The 27,269-nt window shown below is 52.1% G+C and overlaps 1 protein-coding gene and 2 long non-coding RNA genes across 3 annotated transcripts in view; 2 read left to right on the top strand and 1 right to left on the bottom strand.

Moving 5' to 3' along the window:
- Positions 1-6,504, top strand: part of BCL2L11 (BCL2 like 11) — a gene marked incomplete at its 5' end in the record, with an annotated part of 9,324 nt that extends 2,820 nt beyond the window's left edge. The window contains 2 exons of the mRNA XM_082480207.1: positions 2,523-2,635; positions 6,326-6,504. Of these exons, the coding sequence (XP_082336333.1) occupies positions 2,523-2,635; positions 6,326-6,415 (203 nt within the window). The 3' untranslated portion in view covers positions 6,416-6,504. The remainder of the gene's footprint in view (positions 1-2,522; positions 2,636-6,325) is intronic.
- LOC309669504 lies at positions 1,093-27,269 on the bottom strand. Its single transcript, XR_014268917.1, has 4 exons — positions 27,131-27,269; positions 26,246-26,396; positions 25,988-26,028; positions 1,093-2,004 (listed from the first exon to the last, which is right to left on the bottom strand). It is a non-coding gene; the product is annotated as an uncharacterized lncRNA (long non-coding RNA).
- LOC309669505 lies at positions 7,706-11,231 on the top strand. The gene is made up of 3 exons (XR_014268918.1): positions 7,706-7,718; positions 8,251-8,309; positions 10,157-11,231. It is a non-coding gene; the product is annotated as an uncharacterized lncRNA (long non-coding RNA).

The following is a 27,269-nucleotide window of genomic DNA, read 5'->3' as shown; positions in this document are numbered from 1 at the left end:
GTGTGGCAGGGGTGGTGGTTGCCCTGCTGGGAGCGCTCACCATGAGGTCACTCAAGACAAGAAACCCACCCTTTTGGTGGGGTTGTGTGAATTTTAGACTGATATTTCAAATCTTTGGCTCTTGGCAGGAGCTGATAATGTTCTTTTGGGTTTTGTTTTGTTTTTTTTTTTGTTCAAAGAGCAGCTCTGTCTAACGGCACAGGAGTACAGGGTTTGCATGTTTGTTTTTGGGATGTGTTTGGAGCAGGCGCATGCAAGTGCTCTGTGAATGGGGTTTTTCCAGTGCTGTTTTGATCCTAGTGTATTTTCCTGCGCTGTGGAAGAGGGGAGGGAAGCAGCATGAACCTCTCATTACCTGCAGAGGAGATCCTCTGGGTGTAATAGGTGAATTTAAGGAGCAAACCTTGAGCTGAGAAGCTGGCGGTGTCATTCCTGTTGCTCTTGTTTTGGAGCTGCTGCCGTTTTCTCCCCAAGTTTCACATGCAACTCATCTGAAGCCGTCTTCTGAGGAGGTTTTCCGCAGGTGGTTTGGATGACCATGCCCAGGAGGTGGAGGTGCAATTTGGGGTTGCTCCCCCTCCTTCTAAGCAGGAGGGATCGCAGCATCACTGTGCCGGTCTCCATCTGGAGCATCCCATGGGCTAGAGTGAGATGCAGACGTCCCGGGGTGCTTCTCGGTTTGTCCCCATCCCCACGGCAGCCGTCTCGCCGTCAGTGGCAGACGCCGGCTCGTGGTATGACTGGGGGCCCCCTGAAAGCACCTCTGACTGGTTTTGGGACCAGTTATGACTGGACCCTTTTGACACCACTGTTCAGCAGCACCACAGAAAGTCCTTTCTGAAAACCTCAGCCTGATTTCGCTCTCAGCCACCAACCCCAGCCTTCATCTCTCGAGCAGATGAGCTCTTGGGTGTGATGCTGGGGCAGGGGGAAAGGATGGAGAAGGGGGAAAAGATGGAGAAGGACCGGTACCTCTCTCCCATGCAGTTTTCTCTGCATCCCTGTATCTCTTTGCATGTTTTTGTCCCGTCTCCCTTTTGTTTTGGTTTTTTTTTTTTTTCCCCTAGCTGGGAAAGGCGGTCCAGGGCCAGCTCTGGTGACGGTGGTGGGATTTTGGATGGTCGCCCCGCCCCGGCCAAAATCCTGTTTGCGTTCCCGGAGCGTTGGGGTGGAGTATCGCGAGGGCTGTGCCGTGTTTCATTCACCAGCGAGGAAAATAAATACGCCGGGGCCGTCCCTGGGCAGGCGGCGGGTACTACTGCGCTACTACAGCGTGAAAACAAAACAGACCCTTGAGCCAAGCAGTGCTAGTTTGGCTCGGAAATACATTTTCCAGTCAGGTTGGAGCCAGACTTTTATTTAACTTTTTTTTTTTTTTTTTTACTGCCCCACTAATCCTTTGAATATTTTGAGATTGGAAGCTATTTCTATTCCCTTGTGATCCCTTCTAAGCTCTTGTGCCAAAACGCTCTGTTTTGTTTTGTGCGGCGGGTTTTTTTTGGGTTGTGTGGGGTTGTTTTGGTTTTTTGTTTGGGTTGGTTTTTTATTTTTTCCTTAAGGCTGTGATTCTTACTTGGATCCTGCTCTTGGGTTTGTGGGAGGGGAAAGAGGCGGCGCAGGTACCGCACAGGGTCCTGCCCAGGTTGCAGGCTGCTCCTTTCTCCCCCAGCTACTTAGGGGATTGCACGGTGGCTTTTATCACGTGTCTAATGACTTCTTAAAATGGAGACTAGAATAGCTATCTATAGCACAGTATAATTGATGCACTAGCTCTTTTTTTTTTTCCCTTTTTATAAGCCAGCACTGTTTTCTTGTATCCCGTTTATCTTCCGCCAAAGCGCGGGAAGATGCTGCTTGAGAGGCGAGCATCCTGGTTCCCTCCTGCAGATGGAAAGTCCCTCAGTTTGCTGGAAGCATGATTTCTCGGCGTACAAATCCAATTGTGGCTTTCTTCTCAGTACAACAAAACCAATCGCTTTCCTTTTCTCGTTGAGCACTTCAGAACTGTTTGGGGAAGAAATGTGAGAATTCGATTAAACTGTCCGCACAGAGGTTTTTTAAGGCTAGAGAAGAAGTTGCTGCTGTGCCTGCAAGAAAATAAAATTATTTAGAAAGAGGGGGTAGAGAAGGTTTTGCTAGGGAAAGAAACTGGAGGGTGGCATCTCGGCATTCCTCCCTGTTTAACCAATGCTTGGATGTTGCCAGAGGGGATGCTCCTAAGGGAAGCCTGCAATTGAAAAATGAATGAATAAAAGCCTAAAAATAATAATATAAAAATCAGAAAGAATAAAAGCCTGTCCTGTGATGTATATTTTACGCAACAAGTCCCATTTGCGCTACATACCATGTGCAGGCCCTAGCAGCCTGGCACCTGCACAACTCCTAGGAACGGTATTTAAAAAACTTAAAAATAGCAGTAATAACAAAAAAATAGTACTAGTTCTTTGGCTCTTGCCAAGTTTAATGGAGTATTTTTTGTTGTTGTTCATCTGTTTCAACTGCTCCGTTTTTGTTCCGTGCAGCTTCCCGGTGGCAGTCTCACTCGCTAGCAGAAGATGTACAGCCCGAAATCTGGATTGCACAGGAGCTGCGACGCATCGGAGACGAGTTCAATGCCTCCTATTGTCCAAGAAGGGTAACTTTCATCTTTTTACTTTCCATTTCTTTACACACGGTCTCTAAAAGGGAAAAGCTTAATCATCTCTGGAAACTAGTTCTGCGGTGAATGTTTCGTTCACTCAAATGCAGAAAAGGATGCGCGGGTGGTTGTCTTTGCCTGGACGCAGGGGTGTGCTGCCTGCGCCGGTGACGCGTCTGCTGCTGCAGCGTCATTAAATCAATTAAAAATAACCTTTCAACTGCGACTTGAGGTTTTTAGGTACGAAGTTCACAGTATCTTTCGTAGCGCCCAGGGCCCGTAAAGCACGTTGCTGGATTGGGGACTGGACCCGACAATAATGAGGAAGAAACTTCTAAAAATTAAGAGGCAGAGAAAGTTTGGGTGTGTTGGGGTACTTTTGGGGTGGCGTTGGGAAGAGCCCCTCTGGAAGCGGTGCCTGGCTAGGAGCTGGGGAGCGGTCAGGTGCCCACTTAGGGCATTTTCAGAAAAATGGGTAGGGAGCGAATGTAGCAGGTTACTGTGCTTGGCTCCCAAATTCTGCTGCTGAGGATCACATGCATGGAACTGTAGTTGCAAATGCAAAGCAGGGATAGATTTGGTCCCATAACTTATTTTTCTTATAAAGAATCTGCCAGAGCTGTTTGGAAACGCATGTATTTTATAAGGCTGTAAACCCTCTCACCTTTGAGTGTTGCAATAAAAATAGGTGGTACTAATGACAAAAAAAAAAAAAAAAAAAAACAACCACCAACCCCAAAACAAACCAGCCCAGAGAGATGAAGTAACAGTAGTTTTCAGAAGAGCGTCGTTAGCCAGTACCTTGCCTGCCGAATGTTCTTGACGGCCGCATGTCTGTGCATGCGGCTTCTGATCCATCAGATCACCCTTGTGCTTGTCTGTGGGAAGAGGAGTCAGAAGCACGTTAGGTCGCAGTGTTGGTGATGAAATGCTGACTGTCCGGATCTTTATCCATCCTCCCCGGCTCGTGAGTCACTCCTGCAGTGTGTTTCCTCGCCACTCCCAGGGTCTGTTTGGCGGATGCGTGTAGGCAGGGGCTCTGTGCCGAAACGGGTGCCAGGCTGCCGTGATCTGGCTCCTTCCGCACAGCCTCTCTGCGTTGCCTTCCTGGAGATTTCTCCATCGGCTCCATTTTCTTTTCAAATGCTCTGGCTTTCCTGACTCGCAACAAACTGGAGATAAGCTGCGTTTTATCCTGAATCCGGAACATGCATCTTCCAACCTCCCCCATTCAGGCTGATCCCTCGTGATGTGAAATACGTGCTTTTTTTTGTTTGTTTAAAGGACACCTTTTCAATGAAAGGTAGGGACTGAGACAATCTTACCAGCGTTCAGAAAGCTGAAGGTGCCTGGTAGTGGTGGGCTGATCCAGAAGGGCTGGCAGAAGCACAGGGTGCCGTGCTGTCTGTTCTTGTTGCTGGCTCTTGGAGCGGTGCCTTAAATTCGGAGTGCAGGCAAGTCCTTTGAGCGCCTTCTGGGAAGAGGTTTGCAAAGAGCAGGAATGTCCTCCCTGCATGACTGGGGACCGGCTCCCTCGGTGCTGCCCCACGTGGGACCTTGCAGGCTGAAAATCTGTGCCAGGCACATCATGCCGCCCTGAACAAAACCGTGATGCGTGCTGCCTGGTGGGCAGCGTAAGAGGGCATGAATTTAATGGGGGGCTGAGGAGAGGTGGGAAAGGATTTTCCCCATGAGTCTGAGAGGGTGGGTGTGAAGCCGGTGGCAGGATGGGGCGCAGGTGCCCGGTCGCAGAGCATCAGGCAGGTTTGCACAAGGTGTTTCCCGGTGCCGTGGTCAAGCTTCCAACTTTCTGCCCCAGGGAGAGAACTGAAACGCAGAGGACCACGTCCTGCTTGGTAGGTGACATGAGCAGAGGCTGTCATGCATGACCCTAAAAACACTTTGTACCTGGTTTAATTAGCATCTGACAAATTCTCGCTTGTTGCACCCAGGAACAAGGAGATTTCAGAGCATTTAAGCAGTGGCTGTAGAATTATTGTCTCTGCTGTGCTGCTTTGTGGAAAGGTGTCTTTTCCTTCTGCAAGCGGTCCGGCTGCTGCGAGGAAAAGGTGGTCTCTGCAGAGCTGGAGCCCTTCGGCAGGAGGGGTAGGTAGGACGCCTTACGGGCATGCCTGGCGCTGCCGCTCACTGGGGTTTGCCCTTTAAGAGCGAGGTTAGAAATGGGGAACTGAGAGCCCTGCCAAAACGGCACTTGCCGGGCAGGTCGGAGCTGTCGGACGGGTCGGAGCTGCGTGTTCCCCATCACGTTCCCCATCAGTGCGCCCTGCGCATCACCCCCTGGGGACCGTCTCTTGGGCAAGACAACTGGGAATCGGACAACTTGCCATCCAGCCTCTTTTTGCCCCAACAAAACTCGTGGGTCCTGCGAGCGGAGGTAGCCGTGGGACCCTCCAGCCATGGAGACCAGCTCCACTCCAAGGCTTTTGCCGGCAGAGGGTGCATCAGTTGACCAATGTTGCGTGCTCCGAGCTTTGCTGCCTGCACCTGAGCTGCCTGCTTGTTTAAACTCACTAATGTTTTTGTTTGTGTTGGTTTTTTTTTTTTTTTTTTACCTCTTTGTTAAAGAAAACCTAACTTTGGCATTTCTCTTGCATCTTTCTCTAAGCCTGTTGGGGTTATTTTGTTTGTGTTTTTTTTTCCTTGCTTTTTGCCATGTTGGCGATCAGGCAGTGTGGTGGACTTAGTGTTGTGCTGGTGGGGGGCAGCTCCTGGCCGGGTAAATCCCACTCGTGCCGGGGGATGCTGGAGCATCATCTCTCCATGGCAACAGCATCCTGCTGCAGGACCGACTGCGTTACACCCCTGTAGCGGGGAGCGCAGTTTGCATATTGGTGTAAACAGTGTAACTTCTCTCTCTCTCCGGGGCATGCACAGACATGATTTTACAGCACTAAATATAGCCCGAATCGGATTGCTTTGGGATGGTATAGAGAGGGAGAGAGGGGATGTTTGGGCTGTTCTTTTGTTCCCCCCCCCCCCCCCCCTCCAAAAAAAAGAAAAAGGTGTAAAAATAAAGGAGCAATCGTCAAACGAGCATTTTTCTTTTTGTTGTATGCTGTTGTGATTCCCTCGGTCCCAGAAGGAGTGTTTTGCTGCCGTGTCCGGCTTGCTGTATTTTGTGAATGAGGTGGTGGTTACACTTGGAGTGGTCTGAATTAAAATCTGTGTATTGTCACCACAGGCAGAGACCTGTCTGTGCTGAGACCAATGCTGCTCTCCCTGCTGAGGGATATTTTTAATTTTTTATTTAATTTTAATTTATTTTTATATTTTTTTTTTTTCCTCTCAGCCTTCCCACCCTGTGGGTTTTTAAACCCCCCTGACTGTGCTAGCAGGGCTTACTGCTCCTTTACAAAGTTTCAAACCCCCCGGCAGCATCACGTGCCTCCTGTGCCCGCGCGCGGGGACTTGCACATGACATCCCTGTTGAGCGGCGCTGTGGCAGCCGCCTTTAAGGCAAACATGGCTGGGAGCGGGCAGCTTCAACCCTCTGAGTATTGTAAAGCTTTTCCTTGAAGGAAGACATGCAAAGTCGCGGGGTTTACTTACATTCTTTGTAAAATGCTTGATTTCGCGCCTCTGAAATACCTGTGTGGCTTCACACTGGAAATTAAAGTCAGTCTTGTTTGTTTTTCTTTTTTTCTTTTTTCTCACCTTTCATTTTAGGGTTTCTTGGATAACCAGGCGGGAAATCCCCAGATCGTCATTTTGCGCCTCCTGCGTTACATCATCCGCCTCATCTGGAGGATGCAGTGAGTGGCGGGTGCATCCCGATGTGCCGGGACTTGTTTACTCATTGGGAAATCCCGGGGAGGATGGACAGATGCGGGGCTCCCTGCGCTGACTAGCTCCCACCCTGCCTCTCCTGCAGGACGTGCAGCAGGGGCCCTTAGATGAGGGTGGACATCCCACGCCGACCTGCTGGGACTCTCCGATGCAGGATTTTGTCCGAGAGTGGTGTTTACTGCGTTTCTCTCAACTCTTTTATTATTTGTTTATTTTTCCAAAAGAGTCACAGAGAAAATATTCAACGGCAACGGAATAATTTTTTTTTTTTGTCATCATTTCTGGAAACCTGTTGGCTCATCTGGGATAGACCCTGCAGCGGGGAAAAGGAAAACCTGAGCCAGCTGATGGGCAAAGCCACCTTAGTTTGCCTTGCAGACCTTACTGCAGAGACTCGTGGAGACCTCCCCTCTCCCTTTGCCTCCTGGGCATTTGCCCATGAAAAAGGATGGTGATGATGGAAGAATGGCAGAGGGATTTAAATCAGCACTTCTTACCTGTAAATACCTAATGCTACCCCAAATCCGCCTTCATTTGCATCATGCAAATAGCCTATTTCCTGCTGACTGATTTATTTTTTTTATGTTTTTGTTTTTTTTTTTTCTCTACACTCTGAATTTCAAGACTTAGCTGTCAGATTCCCAGGGTCCAAAATATCACAACCAACCAAACAAAAAACCCATCCACCAGGTTGCCTTTTTTTAGAAATTCTTTCTATAAAACATGTGAAAATGCTTACGTATTGTATAATATTATATATAATATATAATGTTGGTGACTGAGTAATTCAGCAATAAAATGTTCTCGGAGGCAGGTAGAAACAGTTCCCAGCACACTGCAGCTTTGCACCCGGAGACAACAGCTCCTGCTGCGTAACTTCAGGAACTGTTTTAAGTCGTGGCTTGTACCTTGCTGTTGAGAGGTTTTAAGGCGCTGGATGTTTTTTTGCCTGGGATCCTCTCTGTGTTTGGACAGGACAGCCTGGAGCAGGGGGGTGAGCGGGACAGGACTGGTGGCGTGAAGACCCTGGATGCTGGCACACAGGGATGCAGCTGGAAGAGGTGCCAAAGGATGCCAGCCTGGTATGGATCCACCTGGGGATTTGCTGCGTGGGGTCCGCTCCCCACCGACTGCCACGTCTACTACCAAACTGCCCCCGTTCCCCTGGGAAGATCTGACCGGGTGCTCGATGCTGTCCCAGGGCATCTCCCCTTCCACCTGGAGACCCCGCAGCCTTGCTGGAGGAGCCCCAAGGGCTTGTCGGAAGAAGCAGGTCTGTCTCCTCAGGGCCCCCCGTTGTCTCCAGTTCATCTCACGGGTGGGTGGCTGCTGCATGGCGGGCACTTTTGGGGGGGTGGCTGCTCCAGCCACCCCTGTATCTATGCACAAGTGTACCCTTCTCTGCCTCCGGAGCTGCCCCTTTCCTGTGGCTGGTGCAGGTGGTCCTCAAACCCACTTCCAAACGCTGCGGTTTTATTTCTGGTTTCACCAGCGCCATAGGGGAAAAAAAAAAAAAAAAGAAAAAACAAACGCAAGCCCGTGATAGCGGTTTTTCCTGCAATACGCGTGCAGGGAGAAGCTGTTGAGTGCCATGTATGATTATTAGTGTTTTTAATGATGGACAAACTGTACAATCTGACCTCTATGCACTGGCTGCCTGTGCCTGTCGGGTCGGCGAAGAGCCACAGTGTCGGTGCGGGGCTGCGTGCCTCCCATTGCACTCCTCTGGAGGATTACGGAGCAATTTTTAATTTCTATTTTAAATTTTTTATTCTCTTTTTTTTTTTTTTTTTTGGACCTGCAAGATGAGCGTCGGTTGCAGGAGTTGGCCTCAGCTGCAGGAGCAGGGAATGTTTTGGAAAGGGTATGTTGGAGATGGGGCTGCGGGAACCTTTGCACTGGGTGGAGAGTGAGCGGTTAAAATATCTGGTTAAAATATCAGGTTCCTGCTCCTCATCCCCTTGGTTTTGGCTCACCGTAGCTGCGCTGCCCCAGCCGTGCTCGAGCCATCGCTTTTTTTCTGTAGGGTTTATATACAAAACCCCAGCAGAGTGGCTGCTGCTGCGGGTTTACCGTGGGAACCTATGTGGAATTGCATGGATGTTGATTTTAAAAAAACAATATTTGGCAACAGAGGGGGAAACCAAATGAGCTTTTATTCCCAGTTGAGTTTCATCTGTCGTTGGTGGATGAAATGGTGCTTTCGGGTCTCGCTGCCTTACAGCATCCCGGCACTGCGCCACCCAGAATGTGTCCCTTGGAGTACACCAAAGAAAAGCCAAGCACTTTACCCCATCCTCCGCACCGGGCCGCCCCAGCCAACAACGGAGACAAAAATTATATTAATTTTAATGGGGGGAAAAAAAAAAAATCAAGGTATTGGCACCGTCTGTCTGGGACTTCTCCACAGGAGGTGTTCCCGGCCAAAAGGTAGATGGACATAGGAAAATTAGCCCTCAAAAAACAGGTTTTGCCCCTGTAGAGTTGTGAGGTTTAGGGGGGAAAAAAACAAAACAAACCAACCAAAAAGCCTCTAAACAGAAAAATGATGTTTTTAAATAAGGATTATGCTCATTTTAGCCATGTTGGCTGACTGCTCTGGGTCATTTTAAGTGTAACCTGTGGTCTCTGTTCTACCAAAAGAATGTCATGAAGAGTTTTCCTTGGTTGTGGGGAAACCAGATTTATTCCCGAGCGATCTCCCACAATGTGTTAATGCTTCTCCTCTTTTCTGTAACTGTAAATACCTGAATATTTATTAGAGTAGGGCACCATATTATTTTCATCATCTGAGCCAAATATCTGTGTGCAATGTATTTCCTTTCCTTTCTCTTATGTAAGTTTTGTACAGCTTATAAATAAGTAAAAAAAAAAAAAAAAGAAACAACCTGTTTTTTTTCTAAACTTTTTTAGAGATGAACTTGGTAAATATTGTAGATTCTTTTTCTGTCCCTGTGTAATTAATGCACTCTACTGTTCCATAATGCTGTAACTTGTAGAAATGTTGTATATTTATTTTCTGCTTATTTAAGTTCCTGTAAAGATTTTGTTTTCCCCTTTCTCTCTTCCCTGCCCCTGGAATAAGTGATGGATCACCTTCCAAAGCGCTGTCTTCTCCTGGCAGTGCAGCCAACATGGTTTGGATAATGAGATTTATTATTATTTTTCCTCAAAGTGCCTAAGTCCCACTTCCCAGTAGTGATTTAGGCACATCAAAGACTTTAGCATTAGTGAAATTCAGTGGGAATTTGGCTTCTACATCCCCGTGATTTTTGTCGCCCTCCCTTTTAAAGCCACGTTTTGCTCCATCTCAGCCACTTTCCCTGGACCAGCTTTAACATCAGGTACCGCCCCAGCGCACAGGGATGTGCTGATGAATCACTAACTCGTTTCACAGGACCCAGCGTATGTAGCATTTTTACTGCAATTTCCCTGGCTTACTTGTGTTTTGCACTGATGAATTTTGGACAGGGTAATTGCCACTTTACTTGTGCAATACTGCTGTAAATAATTGCAGATCTTTTTTTTTTTTTTTTTTTAAGATGCAATCTTTTATGTTCTTAACATGAGTTTTATATGAATAAAGACTTTCAATTATTTGTCACGAGTGCTGTTTTCTTTGGGGGCTCGAGTATCACCCGAGGAAGGGCTGGGGAGGGGATTTTCTGCTTTATCACCAGTTCTCTTCATTTATCACCCATTCTCCCCCAGACCCAGGACGTGGGTGCATACTTGGCCTTTCCCTGTGCTCTGAAGTTCCTGGGACACTAAAATGCATCTGTTCAATGAAGCCGGTTTGTAAAGTGTTGCCTTGAGTGTTTCCAAACCCAAAAGCAGTGCCTTTGCCCCCCGAGCTGGGAGTGTTGCGGGTTTTGGTTGGGGTTTTTTTCCTTTTCCCCAGGCTTGCGGAGCTCTGCTGCCGTGAGCTGCATCAGGGGGCTCAAACCCAACTGCTGGGCGCCTTCCTGCGCCCCCAGGGCCCTCCCTCTCCCCAGTCCGTTGAAGGAAGTTTGGAGAAACACGGGGGTTTGTTTTATTATTTGTGTACTTTTTTTTTTTTACTTTATTGTTTTATATTTTATTATTTTGACGTTGGACCAAAATCTGCTCGGAAAAATTACCATCCCGCCTTCCTTCTGCCCCAGCCCTCCATCCCATTTCTGCCCCCGCTTTGGTGAGCAGGTGTCCTGGGGAGAAGGAAAGGGGACGCTTCCCGCCCTGCCTACCCCTCCGCTTAGTCCTCTTGCTTTTATTTCACTTGCAGGTAATAGACAGCCGAAAACCGGTAGCATCAGCTGTGATTTGGAACAGTATTCTGGTGAGATGGCTCCGATACAGCTTTTGGCATAAAAGGAGCAGATAAGAGGTGATGGGAGAGGTCCCTAAATTAATTGGGGGGTTGGCAGGAATGAGCGTGGGATGGGGCCGGGCCAGCTGAGGCACGTGGGGATGGCTTGGGTTGCTCTCCTTGGACCAGGGTGCTTTTGAAAGACCCCAATAAATTGTTTTGAAGGCTTATAAGTAAAATAAGAGGATCGATATGGTTGTCGTGGAGGGAGGGAGAGCATTGCATGCCAAAAACGGGGCGGCAGGGGGAAGGTGGTACCTGCAGAGACATCCAGTGTTATATGAGACGGTCACACTTGAGCGCCCACATCCCTGCGCTGATGCTGCTTTTCCCCGTTCTTGCCTGGCTTCCCATTTAATTCCCATGTCGAAGGTCTGCAGTGATGCCGCAGGCACAAACCAAGCTGTTAAGCGTGTTTGTGGGTTGTGTTTGATTTATTTTTTTCTTTTGCTCAAAGGCGAGGAGCTGCTGACCCATCCTCTGCACCAGGCACGAGGCGGGGGGTGGGGGGAGATATTTTTAGCCTCTTTCTTCCGAAATATCAGCTGGGCGGCTGGGGTTTGGGTTGCGTGACGCAACACAGTGGGACCGTGCGTCAGCTGGAAAGGCTGAAAGGCAGGAAGAAATTGGGAGAAAAGCAGATTGAGAAGTCCCCAGGAAGCCACAGCCCACGCTGGGTGGCCCTGTGGCGATCGCTCCTGCACCCCAGCACCCACCAACTGAAACGTATTTCAAAACAAACCCAGAAGTCCTACTTGACAAACAACTTAAAAAGAAATTCTGGATTTTTTTTTTGTTGTTTTTTGTTCTTGTGTGTGTTTCAAATTACAGAAGTTCCTGAAAGGGAAGTTTATTGGTTTCAGGTGCTATTTTGGGGTCGTCTTTGACTCAAAAAAAAAGGCTTTATTGCCCAGCCGAAGCTCTGGCATCTGCCGGCCCTGCTCTGCCCGTGGCATTTTGGTCCTGTTGGCATTTGGGAGCCCGCTGGCCCGTGCAGGCAAGTTGTCATACCTCATGCTCTCCATTTATCTTTGCTGTGACTCATTGGAAGGAGCTCATTATCTGCCTGAACCCGGTGACCTTGGCAAGGCAACAGGGAAGAGAAACACTGCCCTGCTGGCAACATGCAGTGGTGCAGAGCGCTGGCGGGATCTTGCCTCTGGGCATGCGCTTGGCCATCTCCAGGTCTAGGTTGGACGTGGGCAAGTAAAAGTTGGTCATGGCCCAGGTTGGCTGTGGCCAAGATCACAGGTGGTCGTGGCCCAAGTTGGCAGCCATGGTCAAGAGCGAAGGCGGTCACGGCCCAGGTTGGTCATGGCGAGGTCCAGGTTGGCCATTGTCCAGGTTGGCCACGGCCAAGTCCAAGGCAGTCACGGCCCGCATCTACCAAAGACACATAATTTGGGTCCTCCCCAAGAGCTAGGCCCTTTCTTTCTGTGGTTTTAAATTTTCACTTTAGTAACTAATTAAAACCACATAACTTCGTTTTAAGGATGACAAACTTTCTTTATTTCTTGAAAAAGAAAAAAAAAACAAAACAAAAAACCCAACACATTTGCTCATGGAAAAAGCCACCCAAAAGCCTCACCGACCCAGAGCCCCGTGTCCACTGGAAGTCTTGCTACACTCACCCCCTCCCCAAACACTCATGACTACCTTGTGCACCCACTGGTGAGGACACCCAAGACCTCAGCCTGGCCAGACCAGCTCCAAACCAAGCCGGGATGTTCCCACATCCCTTAACCCCTGGCCTGCCTCGGGAACGACGAGCAACCAAAGCCAACGGTGAGACCCCCCAGTTGGGCGCTAACATTGCATGTTGCGCTCGCTGGGGTGGGGTGGGGTGGGGCGGGGGTGTTGGGGTGCACACAAGCCCAAGCACCCATCAGACATGGGCTGAACATCGCGGGTTTGGCAGAGCCGAACAGCCAACGGCTGCCACGCCGCAGCCATCCAGTGCCAAGGGAGCGACAACGCCATGCTGCCAGGCTCGCTCTTTCTATATATATATGTATATATATTATTTTTTTTCCAATGACTCGCATGTGACCTTTCAAACACCTGTTCAGCCTTAAACAGCTAAAAATACCCACCGAGCTTTGCATTTGATTTTCATATTGCAACAAAGCTCACTGTTTCCAGCGGGTTTTCTCGTGTTTCTGGCAGGTTCTAGGATGGTCGGTCGACCTCTCCTCTGGCCAAACCCAGCGTAGATGGGGATGGGAGACAGCTGGTTGCAGGCAGGGTTGCGCAGTCTGCCCCGGTGCACGGCCAGGGAGGTCCCTAGAAGCAATAAGGGGGCATCATAGATGCTATAACGGGGCTGGGCATATATTTGTATGGTGTACGACAGGCCCAAGGATGGTAGGACCAAGGGTACCTTCTCACTGCCCACCCGTACGGCCTCTGCGAGGTGCCTGCAAGCCACTACCCACCCTCCGCTGCCCTTCCCCAGCATCCCAAACCTATTCTGGGTCTTCTCTGGGGACTTTTAAAATTAAGACCTACAATGCTTACGCTGCCCTATAAAAGCAAGACTCATGGGTTCTTCCTGCTGAGGACACCACTGTACCTACAAAGGCTGGTCCTACGGAGCCAAGAAGGGCTCAGATGTTGCAGCAATGGCTTGCTCGGCACTGTGTGGCTCGTTGGGGCCGGGGCTGGGTAAGGGCAGGGACCCTCGTGGGGATACAGGGCCTTTTCTTCCCGATTTGATGAATTTCTCCTTGCCGGCCGTTTGACAGGCTCGTACGTTAATTTTCCCGGAAGGGCATGCAGGGACCCTCCGCTTCCCAGCTTGGTGGGCTGCTGCTAATTAAAACATGCCTCATCTCAACGCGATTATGGACATCGTGCGACGAGCGAAAAAAATGTTGACAAAGACATAACTACCTTGGATATTAATTAGGGGAAATAAAGTCAGAAGATGGCGCGATAGCCATTCCCTAAGGGGGACAATGCGCACAGCAGCAAACCGCGGCTTCCCTGAGCATCCCCTCTGCTGCCCACAGCTCCGGTGCTAATTGGCCCTAATTGGCGTCTCTGTAACGGCGCAGGCTGGAGGGTGTCATGCAGGGAAGGATGCGAAGAGCATAGGAGCAAGCGCGAAGGGAAAAGGCAACGAGAGCCGCGGCTCTGCCTCACCGCCTCCCAGCAAGTCCCCAGATTTTCTGATTTTTTTTTATTTTCTTTTCTTTATTTTATTTTATTTTTCCGCCCCGAAACACACAAATAAACCCTCTGAGCATCAGAGGAGCTGTGGCCCCCAGACCTCAGCGTGCGGTGGTGGCACAGCATCCCAGCGCCCATCCTTCCCGGGGCCGGCAGCGGCGGCAGAGCCCTCCCGTCCGCTGGGGAGGGGGGGGGGGACAGCCACGAGCGCCTGACATTAACATTCAAATTACTTATTGGCAGAAATGGGTTTAAAAATAGGGTTTTTATGATAAACAAACTAACCTCATACAGGAAGTGAGCTGCAAATACTAAAAACTAGTATGTTGTAAGAGAGCTGGTAGAACACCGAGCTGCCCCGCAAAACCAAAAAAACAACAACAAAAAAAGCAGCAGTCAGGGTTTTTTGTTGTTGTTTTTTTTTTTTTAATAGTTTCATGGGGTTTTTTCATGTTTTCCCTCCTGGCACGGGGAAGAGGGGAGAACTGAGAGGAGGAAGGGCAGGGGGACGCCGCGCTGCCGGGGGATGAGATCATTGCTGCTCTGCTCCCCGTCCCTAAATGAAAGGCAAAGCCCGGCGACGCGCAACCCGCTTCGCGACGTGAACCCCGGCTTTTAGCGTGCCTGGACTTCAAAAAGCGTTTGCTTCTGCTGCTGAAAAGGTTAAGCAGTTTTCCTACCGAAACCCCGAGTGTGGGCTGTGAAAGAACATGTTAATGAAGAAAATTTCCCCAGGGCTGCTCTTTTATTATCACCAAAGCCATCGAGTTTCAGTTTGAGTTATTTGTATTTATTTATAAAAACAAAGATTAAATAAGTAGAACAAAAACAAAAACCTCATCCTAATTTCTGAGCTAAGCCTGATTTATTCAAACAAAGAATTTCTCCCCCCCTCTCCCCAGGCAGGTAGCTGCAGGCTGCTTTCCCCTTTGCTTTGAGAAAAAAAAAAAAAAAAAACAAAAATAAAACAAACCAAAAAACCAACAAACCTGAGTTACCGGCGTGCCGCATCTGAAATATATTTAAGATTTAAAAAAAAAAAAAAAATTAAAAAGGCAAACCATTCAACTACCCTCGTCGGCTGCAAAACAGAAAAGATTTAAAAGTCACCGGGTTTGGGGGGGGGGGGGAAAGGGGACACGACACGCAGGAGAGCGGAGCCCTCCGGGGCAGCAGCCCGGCCACCGGCTTCAGCCACGGTTTGGGGAGGGAGCACCTGATTTAAGAGAGGGGAAAATAAAGAAAAAAAAAAAGAAAAAAAAAAAAAAAAGAAAAAGAAAAAAGGCATTTCTCTTTTCATGTGTTTTCGCTTCCATCGCGAGAGAACTGGTTAAAAAACACACAAAAAAGCCCTTCAGTGGTCTTGTAGCCTTTAACGTGTTGTTTTTCTACATATTTTATGTTGTTGGCTTTTGTTATCAGTCTCATCTGCAATTTGTGGCCAATTCTGTCAGGCTTTAGGCAGACATCTTGTTCCCAAAACTGTTTGCAACCTTTCAGCGCCGGTACAGCCTCGAATACAGGCAGAGAAAAGCCACAGCGCAACGAGAAAAAGGGCAGATTTAACCCCAAAATGATCGTTTGGCCGTATTTTTCTTCCAAAGGCAGGGACGAACCCCGGGGCACCGACGGGCAGCGCTGAGCCCACCCCTCTGCCCTGCCCGAGCATCCTCGCTTTAACTTGAATTATTTGCATTTCCCCGTCCCAGGAGAAGCCAAACCCATCCCTATGTAACCCGTGGGATTTTTCCCCATCCCGAACAGCGTTTTCCGCTGTATTTTCCCAGCCCCCGGCGTGAAGCCACGCCAGCCATCCCGGCCAAGCCCTCCTTTACTAAGCACGGCGCGGATTAAATCAGTTGAGCCGCTATTTACCACCGAAAACGAACGCCACCAATCTAGCACCTATTTGATATTAATAGCGAAACCAAAAAAGCAAATTAATACCGCAGGATGAAGGCATTTTAAAAAAATAAAATGAAAGTCGTCCAAGCGCCCGACGCGCTCAGAGAGCAAAGCCGGAGCGCGGGAGCCGATTTTGGCCGCTGCCAGCCGGCAGGGAGCAGGGGGGGGCTTAAATTGGGCATTTTTTGGGCATTTTTAAACTGAAAGGAAAGGCTCGCAGCCGTTCACACACACACACGCGCGCACACACACACACACACACACCCCCGCCGGGTTCAGCAGGGTTTATGGCCGGAGCAGCGCGATGCTCTCCCGGCAGCCCGGAGAGGGAAGTGATGCGCTGCATCCCCGGCGAACCCCCGGCTTTGAAATAACCAATTTTGGGGTTTTTCAAAGAATTAGCAGGCCCGGCGGGGCAGCCCGACTGGGGGAGGAATGAGACATTGTGAAACCCAGCTCCTTTTCCTGAGGCTGCCGCTGCCGTCAGCACCCGGAGCCCGAGCCCTGCCCGAAAAAAAAGCTCAAACGGTTTCCCAAAGCGGAGGCGCTGAAGGGGAGCTCGCCCCTCGCCGCCAGCTGGCCACAATTTCGGCCTCTCCGGCACGGGGCACAGTTGCCGGCTGCCCCCCCGGGAAGGGCTGCCTTCCTCCGCCGGACCACCGCAGCCCCGAGCCTCTGCCCCCCGGGATGTTTGGGGAGGGGGGGGTCCCATTACCCCACTCCCCCCCCTCTATCCACCTTTACCCCCTATTTATGCCGGACACAAATACATCTTTTTTTTTTTTCCTGGCCAGAATATATATATATATATATATATTTTAAAGTCAATCTTTCAGGGCTCTCCCAATGCTCTCTCCACTTCCTGTGACAAAACAAAACACGCTTCGTTTGAAACTTATTCTTCCTCTATTCAGCGCCGAGAAATAATGACCAAAAGCCACCCCCCAAAAAAAACCCACCCTGCACCCCAGTCATCCTTGGGCGGCCGCTGCACCTTTCCCACGCCTGCGCCCCCCCAGGCAGAGGATGGCTCCGGGTGCCCCGAGCTGAAATAGCATCAGCCCGGCAAAGAATCACTTCTCAAGATATTTAATTGAAAATCTCGCCCGCGGAGGGCTGGATCTCAAGCTGAAGGCGAATTTCCACTTCGCTATTTTCGTCCCGCTGCTATTCAAGTCAAACGCTCCCCCTCTCCCACGTCATCATTTTAAAACCGGAGTCAAAAAAGCAGCTAAAATAGGTAGGGTTCGATAAATTCATATTTTGACTCATCCATTTCTCTACGGCGCGATTAAACACCCCGTCGGTCGCAGTAATATTTGCCGCTCGGCGATGGGGAGCAGTAACCCCACTGGTGAGATTGAGGGGAAAAAAAAAAAGAAAAAAAAAAAAAAGAAATCATTTTAGTTTGACTCATGTGGAAAGAGTGAAACACAGAGAGTGCCCTGAAATTGGGCTTTTACTACACCGTTTACCACACGGGAAGAAACCAGAATATTTGACAATTTCAGCCACTAATTAAACAGCATTTCTAGGCTCCCCCTCTGCAAACGCACAGGGTTTTGCTGCCATTTGAGCATCCTTCGGGAGCCAGACGAAAGAAGACGGGGGGGGGGAGAGGAGGAGGGAAAATGAATTTGTGGTTTTGCTGATTTTGCTCCATCGTAATTTTTCAAACGAGGCTCGGTCTCTTCGGGGGATATCGCCTCCCGCCTCGGCGAGAGATGGATTTTACCCGAAGCTGCTAAAACGGTAACAGCCAGCTCGAAAATGAAACCCACCTGGAAAAATCATACTTTCAGGTGGGTTTGGCAATTTGCCTCTCTGAGGATTACTCTGAAAAATAAATAAATAAATAAAAATATTAATAAACGAGCCTCAGGAGGAATTTTTTTTTGGGGGGGGGGGGGGGGTTGGTGGCTGCGACGTGCTGGGTGAAAACGAAGCCTGGAGAGCAGAAAATAGAAGTTTTCTGTGCCCTGGCCCCCAGCAAGGAGGGCTCCCGAGGGAAATCCCGTCCCTGCTCTGGCAGGATGACTGGGAGGGAGCGCTGACTGCCTTTTGGGCTGCATTCCGCCGGGGCGCTCCCGGCATCCCCGGCACATCGCCCGGCTCAGCCTCTCGCCGCCACCTGAGCCGGGCGATGCCAATCTTTTCATCAAAGCTCGCTGAAAACAAAACTGAGAAACAGCTTGTGGTTTGACAAGAATGTATTTACATAAAAATATATATTTAAAAAAAAAAAACAAAAAAAACCAAAAAAAACCAAAACCAAACCTTTGGGGACGGTGAGAGAAGGCGCTCGCGGTGTTTGTGAGGTCCCTGACATTTAAGCGAGGCTCGCCGAGCGTGGCGGCCTCACGTGTTACCCACGCCGAGCCCCACATGGGAGCCGCCGCCAAAGCTCCTCCTCAGGCCCGGCTTAAATTTAGAAAGGCTTTTTTATTATCTGCCTCATCCCCATCGCATCCCTCGTCCCTCGCCAGACGGGACAAATAGGGGCCATCAGGAGGAGCGAGGAATCAACTCCCGGGCGTGCATGAGATAAGGGAGCTGCATCCATTTCCTTACATTCCAGCCCCAAAAAGCCAGGCACGGCTGATGAAAAAACCACCCACCCACCCTCCCAAAAAAATACAAAAGGCAAAGCCGCGTTTTTGGCAGCCTCCCTGCCGCCAGCCACGGTGCTTTCCCCATTTGCTCAGCACCGCGACGGTACACGTCAAATACAAACGTATTTATTTGCAATATCGCGTTTGTTCGCAACGCTTGTGTTTATTTGTAATACTTGTGATTATTTGCGATGCTTCTCTTTCTTTGCAACCTTTGCAAAGTTCATCTTTGCTCGCAATGCATGTTATTTGCTTGCAAGCGCCGAATTCTTTGCTTTCCGAAAAAAAAAGAAGAAAAAAAAAAAAGAAGAAAAAAAAAAAAGAAGAAAAAAAAAAAAGAAGAAAAAAAAAAAAAAAAGAAAAAAAAAAAAGAGGGTGAGAAGGTGTTGCCCGTTTCCGGCAAGGCAACAACCGGAGGGACCCGCTGGCCACTGCCTGCTGCCGGCTGGCCACGGGGGACCCACAAGGAGCCGCCGGCGAGCACCCTGCCCTGGCCGTACCGCCCGGTGGTTTCTCTCAGCAAGTCTATTCCCTCTTTTCTGAGTCATTCTGAGATCGCTCGACGCCTCGAGCACGCAGGCAGCCAAGATACGCTTTTAGAGCACAATTTGGCAGAGTCGGTCCGCGCAGCGGCACGTGCCGGGTGCGCCTTGCCGTCTTGCCGGCAAAGGGGTTCCCCGCCAAGCAGGCGCTCGGGGCTCCCCGTGCTCCGGCAAATGCCTGCCGTATGGCTGCAGCACCGGTGAGCCCTCACCAACAGCACCGCGCGGTAGGAAATACAAAATCGGATTTGAAAACCCTCCCGTCGAGCAGCACCTCCGAGGGCCTCAAGTGCCAGAACCCCTGAGGTGTGCAGCCACGGCTTTGTGCTTAGTGGCATCCCACACCCCCAGCATCCCTCCCACACCCCCGGCATCCCTCCTGCAACCCCGGCATCCCTCCTGCACCATCAGCATCCCTCCCGCACCCCCAGCATCCTTCCTGGACTCCTGGTATTCCTCCTGCATCCTCAGCATCCCTCACGCATCCTCAGCATCCCTCCTGCACCCCCAGCATCCCTCCTGCACTCCCGGTATCCCTCCCGTATCCTCAGCATCCCTCTCGCATCCCCAGCATCCCTCCTGCATCCTCGGCATCCCTCCTGCACCCCTGGTATCCCTCCTGCATCCCCGGCATCCCTCCCGCATCCTTGGCATCCGTCCTGCACCCCCAGCATCCCTCCCGCATCCTCGGCATCCCTCCCGCATCCTTGGCATCCGTCCTGCACTCCCGCTATCCCTCCCGCATCCTCGGCATCCCTCCCGCATCCTTGGCATCCCTCCTGCACCCCCAGCATCCCTCCCGCATCCTTGGCATCCCTCCCGCATCCTCGGCATCCCTCCTGCATCCTTGGCATCCGTCCTGCACCCCCGGCATCCCTCCTGTATCCTCAGCATCCCTCTCGCACCCCCAGCATCCCTCCCGCATCCTCGGCATCCCTCCCGCATCCTCGGCATCCCTCCTGCACTCCCGTTATCCCTCCCGCATCCTCAGCATCCCTCCTGCATCCTTAGCATCCCTCCTGCGCTCCCGCTATCCCTCCCGCATCCTCGGCATCCCTCCCGCACCCCGTCCCAGCACTGGGATGTGCTCCCCATCCCAGAGGGCTCTCAGCCTGCGCCGGCGGGAGCTTTCGGGCAGAGGGAGACGCCGCTGCCAGGAGCCGCCGGGACCAGGCCTTTCAGAGGCACTTTGGGGCAGGGAGCGGGGGACGCCGGTGCTGCCGGCCCCGCCGAGACCTCTGCCGCGGTGTCTTCTGCAACCTCCGCTGTCTGCAACGCCCGGCGGTGACTCGGCGCTGGTGGGCGTTTGGGATGCCGAGCCCGGGGGAAACTGGCCCCAAAACACTCATTTCAGACACGGCTATGCAAATAAACGGTATATCAGGCAAAACCCTCCCACCTGGGGTCAAACCACAGCCCGTTATAGAGCATGGCCGCCCTGGGCCCGGCTTCCCAAACCCCGGCACCTTCCCCATCTCGCAGCCCAAGGGGGGGGGGGGGGGTGATCCCCAGCGCAGGGGCTGCTTTTTGCCCCGGGGGAGAGCCGGCGGCGGGGGTGGGAGTCCGGAAAGGTGTCCCTCCCCAAAGCCCCCAGTGCCAGCGCTGGGCTGGAGCCCTCCCTTGCTTCAGCTCCCGTGAAAAAGCGCTCGCTCAGCGCTTCTGCCGCACCGGCTTAGCTGCTGGAAGCTACAAATCATGTCTGTCAGCTGGGGAACAGGGCTCTCTGGCCTCTTTCCACACGGATTTATTAATTATCGCCGGATAACACCCTTGCCAGCAGCAAGCCACCCAAACCCTCCGCCTCGGGCGGGCGCCGAGCCCTCAGCCTCCCGGTTCCGCTCCCAAAGCCGGGCTGCTGCCACCTTTCCCAGTGGAGCATCGCTTCGGCGGGTAACGGCGGTCCAGCGAACAGCCCGCGTTTCCGTTTCCAGAGCTCCCATCCCGGCAAAAGCCAGCAGTGCTGGTGAGCCCTCGGGCACCCACACTTAATAAAGGGCTTTTATTCAGGGCGCCAACCTCCCAGGCAGCCCCAGAAGGATGTAGCGGCAAGAGAAGGGTAAATATTTGGGGATACCAGCCGGGAATTTGGACCTGAAGAGCCCTGAGCCATCAGCTCGACTGTGCTGATAAAAAAGCTCGCACATCATAGAAAATATTGACGCGTAGGAAGGAGGATGGATGGCAGCTACCTGGAAAGCATCCTACTTTATCTCAGCAAGGCGCCGAGCGAGGTGGTGACACCCCCGTCCCCCTCCCTCTCCCTCGCAGGGCGGCCGGCGGCTCAGCCGGGCACGGCTGGCGCTCCCGTCACCCAATTTGACTCCTATTTTCACAGCCGCAACGGCGGAGCTGAGGGTCAACCCAGCCCGGCGGGAGCAGTGGGAAAATATGAAAAAAAAAAAAAAAAGAGCGGAAAATATTGAAAATACCGGCATTATTAAAGATATGTTGAAAATATTAAAGAGATTTTAAATGATGAAAATGACGGAAATGTTGAAAATGTTTTAAAATGCTTTAGAACGCTGGAGACAGACATTTAAAGATATTTTGAAAATGTTGGAACTATTAAAAAATATTTAAAGTGTTGGGACTGTTTAAAAATATTTAAAAAGTTGGGAACATTGAAACCATTAAAAAAAAAAAAAAAAATAAATTTAAACGATGAAAGTGGTGAGAACGGTGAAAACACTGAGGTTATTGAAGATTTGGGGAGGGGGCAGCCTGGAGGAGACGCTGGTGAGCTGCTGGGCCAGGAGGGGGGGGTCGGGGGGGTCGGGGGGTTTCCCCCGCGCTCCCGGAGCGGCGCAGCGCGGAGCGGCGCGGAGTAACGCGGAGGACGTCCCCGTCGCAGCGCTGCTCCGCGGTCCGGGACATTTCCTTCTAACCAACCCCCCCTGCAGCCCTCGGCGGGAACTGCCCCGCGCAGAAAGTGCTGGAAAACGGAGGTTTTCAAAAAAAAAAAAAACAAACCAAACCTAAAAAAAACCCAGAAACCAAAAAAACCAGACCCCCAAACCCCACCAAATAACCCCAAAGCGACTTTCCCCCCCCTCCCCGCCTTTTTTTTTTTTTTCCCGTTGTCAAAATAATCCTTTTTTAAATTTTATTTTATTAAATTAAATTAAAACCCCAACTGCCGGTTGGGGTTTTAATTTAAAATGAATTCTAATTAAAAATTAATTTTAATTAAAATTAATTTTAATGTATACATCCATTTATAAGGACACATGCTATCTTTGCACATGAAAAACGCCTAATTGTTTTAATTAATGACGGTATGTGAAAGAGAGGTTGCTACACAAGCCAGGACTGACGAAGCACAACTTTAAAGAGGAATAACCGAAACTTTCTCGCGTCTGCACACTTTTTTTTCCAAGCCCACCGACACGCTGCCCAAATTTCAAGACTTTCATCAGGAGAAAATTCATTAGAGTAGCTGTGTGTAATCCAAAATGATGGGGGGGGGAGGGGGGATTAAAATCTGACAGTCTGCTACAAGTGCGGTGATCCAGGAAAACGCATCCGAAGAAGATCCCCTGCGTGCCCATATGATTTAAAAATGTATATATCAGAAAACATGCGTCTTAGGAAATATTTCTATCAGAAGATACATCTTTCTCTCAGAAAATGACGGGAATAACCCAGTAGAGTGCACCGTTTCAAACAGGTTTCACAGCCTGTGTAAACTCGTAAAAGTGCAATAAATCTCCCGCAGGGAAAAAAAAAACAAAAAAACAAAAAAAAACCCAAACAAAACAGATTTGATGCTCTGAGTCCCTCTGTCTTTCCCCATTTGGGGATTATCAGGCGCAGAGGGCGCAGGACCCATCCCTGGCTGGCGGGAGGACGAGCAGCCGGAGCTGGACGGGCTTTGCTGAATCATGTGCATCGTGTGCCTTTATTTTAGTCGATGAGCGATAACGAAAGTAAGAAAAGTGCTTTGGGGGTTTTGCAAAGCTCTGCCACCGACCTGCCCTGGGAAAGACTTGCTGCGATGCTTTGGGAATTCCTTTCCACGCGGTGGGGGGGGGGAGGGAGCGCCGCGGCGTGGGAAAGTGCGCTTCTCCCCCCTGCCCAAAACTTGCCAGCAGCACCCGGCGCAAAAAAAAAAAAACAACCAAACCAAACCAAACCAACCCAAAACGGGTGTATTTTGTGCTTTGCTTTACTGGGAATCTCTGCAAACCCTTCAGCCCTGCTCGCCAACAGCAATTTCTCCCCTCGCAGAAGACGAAGTGCGTTTAAGTAGTTTGGTTTTGCTGGGACCCGCGGTTTTCACCCAAGGCGGTGCGACGTGGATGGCCCGATTTTTCTGCCAACCCACCAAATTCCTGGTGCAGACGAGGGGGGAGGCCAGCTGCGCACCACCGGCCGCAGTGACTGTCACTCCTACGAAGGCGAATGTTATTACATCCGAAAAGGAGAACTCTGAGTAGGAATAGAAATTACGGGTGTCCCTGGACGGCAGACCATCAAATCCGTCACATACGTGGTTGATAAATGTGATTTATTTTTTTTTTTTAATTTTTTTGAAAATATGGCATAAAATCGTATTATGAAAACACGGAAAATCTTCTACCTGGGCAGAAAAAAATATGCTTAGGGACTGCTCAAAGCAGGTCGGGGAAAAGACGTGGCTTATTTGAATGCGGCGGGCGCAGCTGAGGAGCGCAGCGGGTCCAGGCAGGGGCGCGCCTTCCCGCTGGGATTTTTGTCCCAAACGGCAAATATTTCTTTTTTTTTTTTTTTTTTTAAAACACACCAGGCCCCAGACTTCTGGAAAGCCGCACACCGTTTTCCTTCCCGGCCGGAGGCCCCCCCCCCCCCCCCCCGAAAACCCATCCCGGCGAGGGGGAGAGCGGCTGGGTGGGCGGTGGGGGGCCGCGGGCACCCTCCCTCCCGGCCGGCCGCATCCTGCCTGCCGGCTGCCTTGCGGGCAGGGGCGCAGGCAGCGCGTTGGCGGGGGCCAGGCTGGAGCGGGGCTTTGACGCTCGGAGAGAAATCCCCACCTACGACGACGACGACGGAGAGCATCGGTTTCGGTTTCAAGGCACGACAAAGGGCGGCAGCGCCCCGTGGGGCTGCAGGGGAGGGGGACGCGCGGTGGGACGTGGCGGGAACAGGCGGCGGCACGTGGTGGGAACGGATGGTTGGCACACCTCCCCCCCCTCCCGGGATGCACGACGGTGCAGGAGGGAGGTTTCCAGCCGGAATCATCTCCCTGCATCCCCGCAGGGCTCCCGGCAGCGCTCCCGGGCACGGCGAGCCAAAGCGATGCTGGTGCCTTCACCCGCGGGCGACAACCGCGGGCCAGAGGGGAGCAGGGCGAGCCGGAGCCGGGAATGGCAATATATAAACCCGGCCACACGAAATAGGGACTTGGCATCCCTGGAGGAGTCCAAGCCGGGGCTGGATACGGCGCTGAGCCCCCCCTCAGCTCTGCCTGCAGCGGGCAGGGGGGCGGCCACGGCCGGGGCTGCCCAGGTCTTGCTCTCAAGACTCGATGCCCTGCCTGGGTCTGGCGCTTCGGCTCGCCTCAGTCCTTCAAACCCGTTTCCCTGTAAGTTCTCACGAAGGAACAGTTCCTGTTTCCTCCCCTCGGCCATGACCACGCTTTTTTCTGCCCGGTCCCGGTCCCAGCCCTGGTCCCACAGCTCCCCCAGGAGCCTCCGCTACAGCCCCACGGGAAACCCGGGGATTTAAAGAATACTCCGCTTTGCTCCAATTCCAATATTTTTTTTTTTTTTTTTTTTAATTCTCCGAGAGCTGAAATTCCCAGGAAACGTTTGGTTTGGAAACCTGGCGTGGCCGACCCACCCAGCCCCGGGGCTGTGGCGTGACTCGGGCGATGGAGACCCCGCCGGAACCGTACCCCCACTGCCACCCGCGAAAGCCGGACACGTTCCTCGAGTCCTGCAGACACCATTAACCCCTTTTGTCAGCACAACGCAACCGCGCGCTCAGGCTTCAAAGTGGGTTTTGTGGTTGGTTTAAGGATGCTGTGATTAACCCCCGCCTGGGTTGAAAAATCATCTTTCTTCCTCTGCCACGCAGGCACGGGGACACGTGGGCGCTTCCCGGCGAGGGAAAGCTCTGGCTACCCAAAGGCCACGGGGATGAGCACCACCACTTGCATCCACACAGGTGCCTTCAGCCCTGGGCTGCTCCTCCGCAGGAGGATGAGGAGAGCCGGGCAGAGCCAACGGTTAATGCCGGGTGAGACGCTCCATCCCTGCATGGCCCTGCGCAGCACCAGCAGCACCAGAACCACCATCAGCACCAGCAGCACCAGCACCAGTACCACCAACACTAGCATCACCACCAGCATCATCACCACCAGCATCACCACCACCACCACCAGCATCACCACCACCACCAGCATCACCACCACCACCATCAGCAGCACCACCAGCAGCAGCACCAGCATCACCGGCAGCACCAGCAGCAGCACCAGCAGCACCACCAGTACCAACAGCAGCAGCACCAGCAGCACCAGCAGCAGGAGGAGGGATGGCAGCAGAAGGGGAAGAGCATCCCAGGGCGCCGCTCCCTCCTCTCCTGCAGCAAGCCGCGCTTGCTGCTGACTCATTTTTGGCCGGCGAGCCCACGCGAGTCGCAGCACCTCCCGCCGCTCCGTGGGGTTTTTCCTTTCTTCTTCTTTGTCAAACAGGCGCCAAGTTACCAAAAAACTCTCGTCACGTGGCTGCGATAAAGCAGCCCCGCTTTCATTTACTGGAACTGCACAGCCCCGAAAAAACACACAAGTTTCCAGCAGCCGCGCCGCGCCGCTGATGCTCTCAGAGGGCCCCCCCAGGCACCCCGGGCTTCGGAGGTAAGGAGCTCCTGCGCGGGTGCTTCCCCTGTCCGGGTGGTCCTCCCCAGCTTCGGTGCCGTGTGGGGTGTGCCGGCCGCCCCCAAACCACCCATCCCAAAGCTTTGCTGCCCCTGCCATGGAGACACTCACCCGAACCACGGCTGCTTCCCTGCATCCCGCGGAGCCGGCTTCTGCAATGAGGAGAGAGAACATCAGACCTAGGTAGGGTTTTATGGGGATGGGTTAAAGAAAAAAACAACGAAACAACAAAAACACTGGCTGCACGGGCACAAATGTCACTTATTTCCCACCACTAAGCAATGGCCAAAATAATTAGGAGGGGAAAAAGAACCCAACCCCTCCCTTGGTCCCTTCTCCCGGCGGGACAGTGTGCTTCTGCCGACTTACCCGCTGCTGCCTCCTCCGGTGCCACTGGCCAGCCCGGCAGGGACCTCTGCCCTGCGGAAAAATAGGCTTTTTTTTCTTTTTTTCTTTTCATTTATGCTACTTGAAAAACCTCTTCTGCTTCTTGCGTTTCAGCGAAGGGCCAGGGAATCACCTGCGGAGGAACGAGACCTTCGTTAGTGGCAGTGGGAATGCCGGACGCAGGACCGGAGCAGGACCCCGCACGGTGACGTTTCGCCCCGTTGCCTCCAGGTTGCCACCGGCGTGGTTTTGTGCCGCCGGGTGGAAATCGGCTGGGGCTTGGTGCCGGCTTGGATGCCGGCGGCGTGCGCCCGGGGCAGGATGCTCAGCCAAAGGGGCTTTGCCCCAGGGATTCATCCCTGCGCTTCCCGCGCTTCCCCTTTTACGGGCAAAGGTTTAATAACAGCTTCCCCGGGGAAAGCCCGCAGCCCCAGACCTGCACAGCTTCTGCTTGAATGGCATTAATACTTAAATATTAAGCATTAATGGAAATAACGAGGGGGATGCCGGGGAAACCGAGGAAAGCCGGGCTTTAGCATCCTTCCCTGGGCTGCGAGAGCGGTCCATAGAGTGCGCGTCCTCAGGGCGGGTAAACAACCCATCAGCCGGGGCAAATTGTAGCTCGTCAAGCGCAGAGTGTCCCCTTTACCCTGCTGGCTGGGGTACCCGCATCCCCTCTCGGTGCAGAACCCCCCCCCACCTCCCCCCCCCCCCCCCCCTCGCCGCCCACCCGCTTCCCAGGCGCGGGTGTATCCTCCCGCACGCAGCAAACCCCACGCGCAGCAGTTTCGGATGCCAACAGGCAAAGCCGCGCGCACGGATCCCCCGCGCCTCTCGGACCGTAGACAAATCCATCCAACCTCCTACCTGGCTTCTCCCGGCCGCAGCTCCCACCCCGGGATGCGCTGGTGGGTTTATACGGCCCCATCACGCCCCGCTGAGAGCATTTCCCACGGCCGCCGGGTGCTCCCGCTTTCCCTGAAGCAGCTGGCTACACCCATGGGGA

Source organism: Vanellus vanellus (genome assembly GCF_965231255.1).
Source record: "Vanellus vanellus genome assembly, chromosome: 3".
NCBI lineage: Eukaryota > Metazoa > Chordata > Aves > Charadriiformes > Charadriidae > Vanellus > Vanellus vanellus.
Note: the sequence above shows the minus strand (reverse complement) of the source record. Positions and strands in the feature narration are given on the sequence as shown.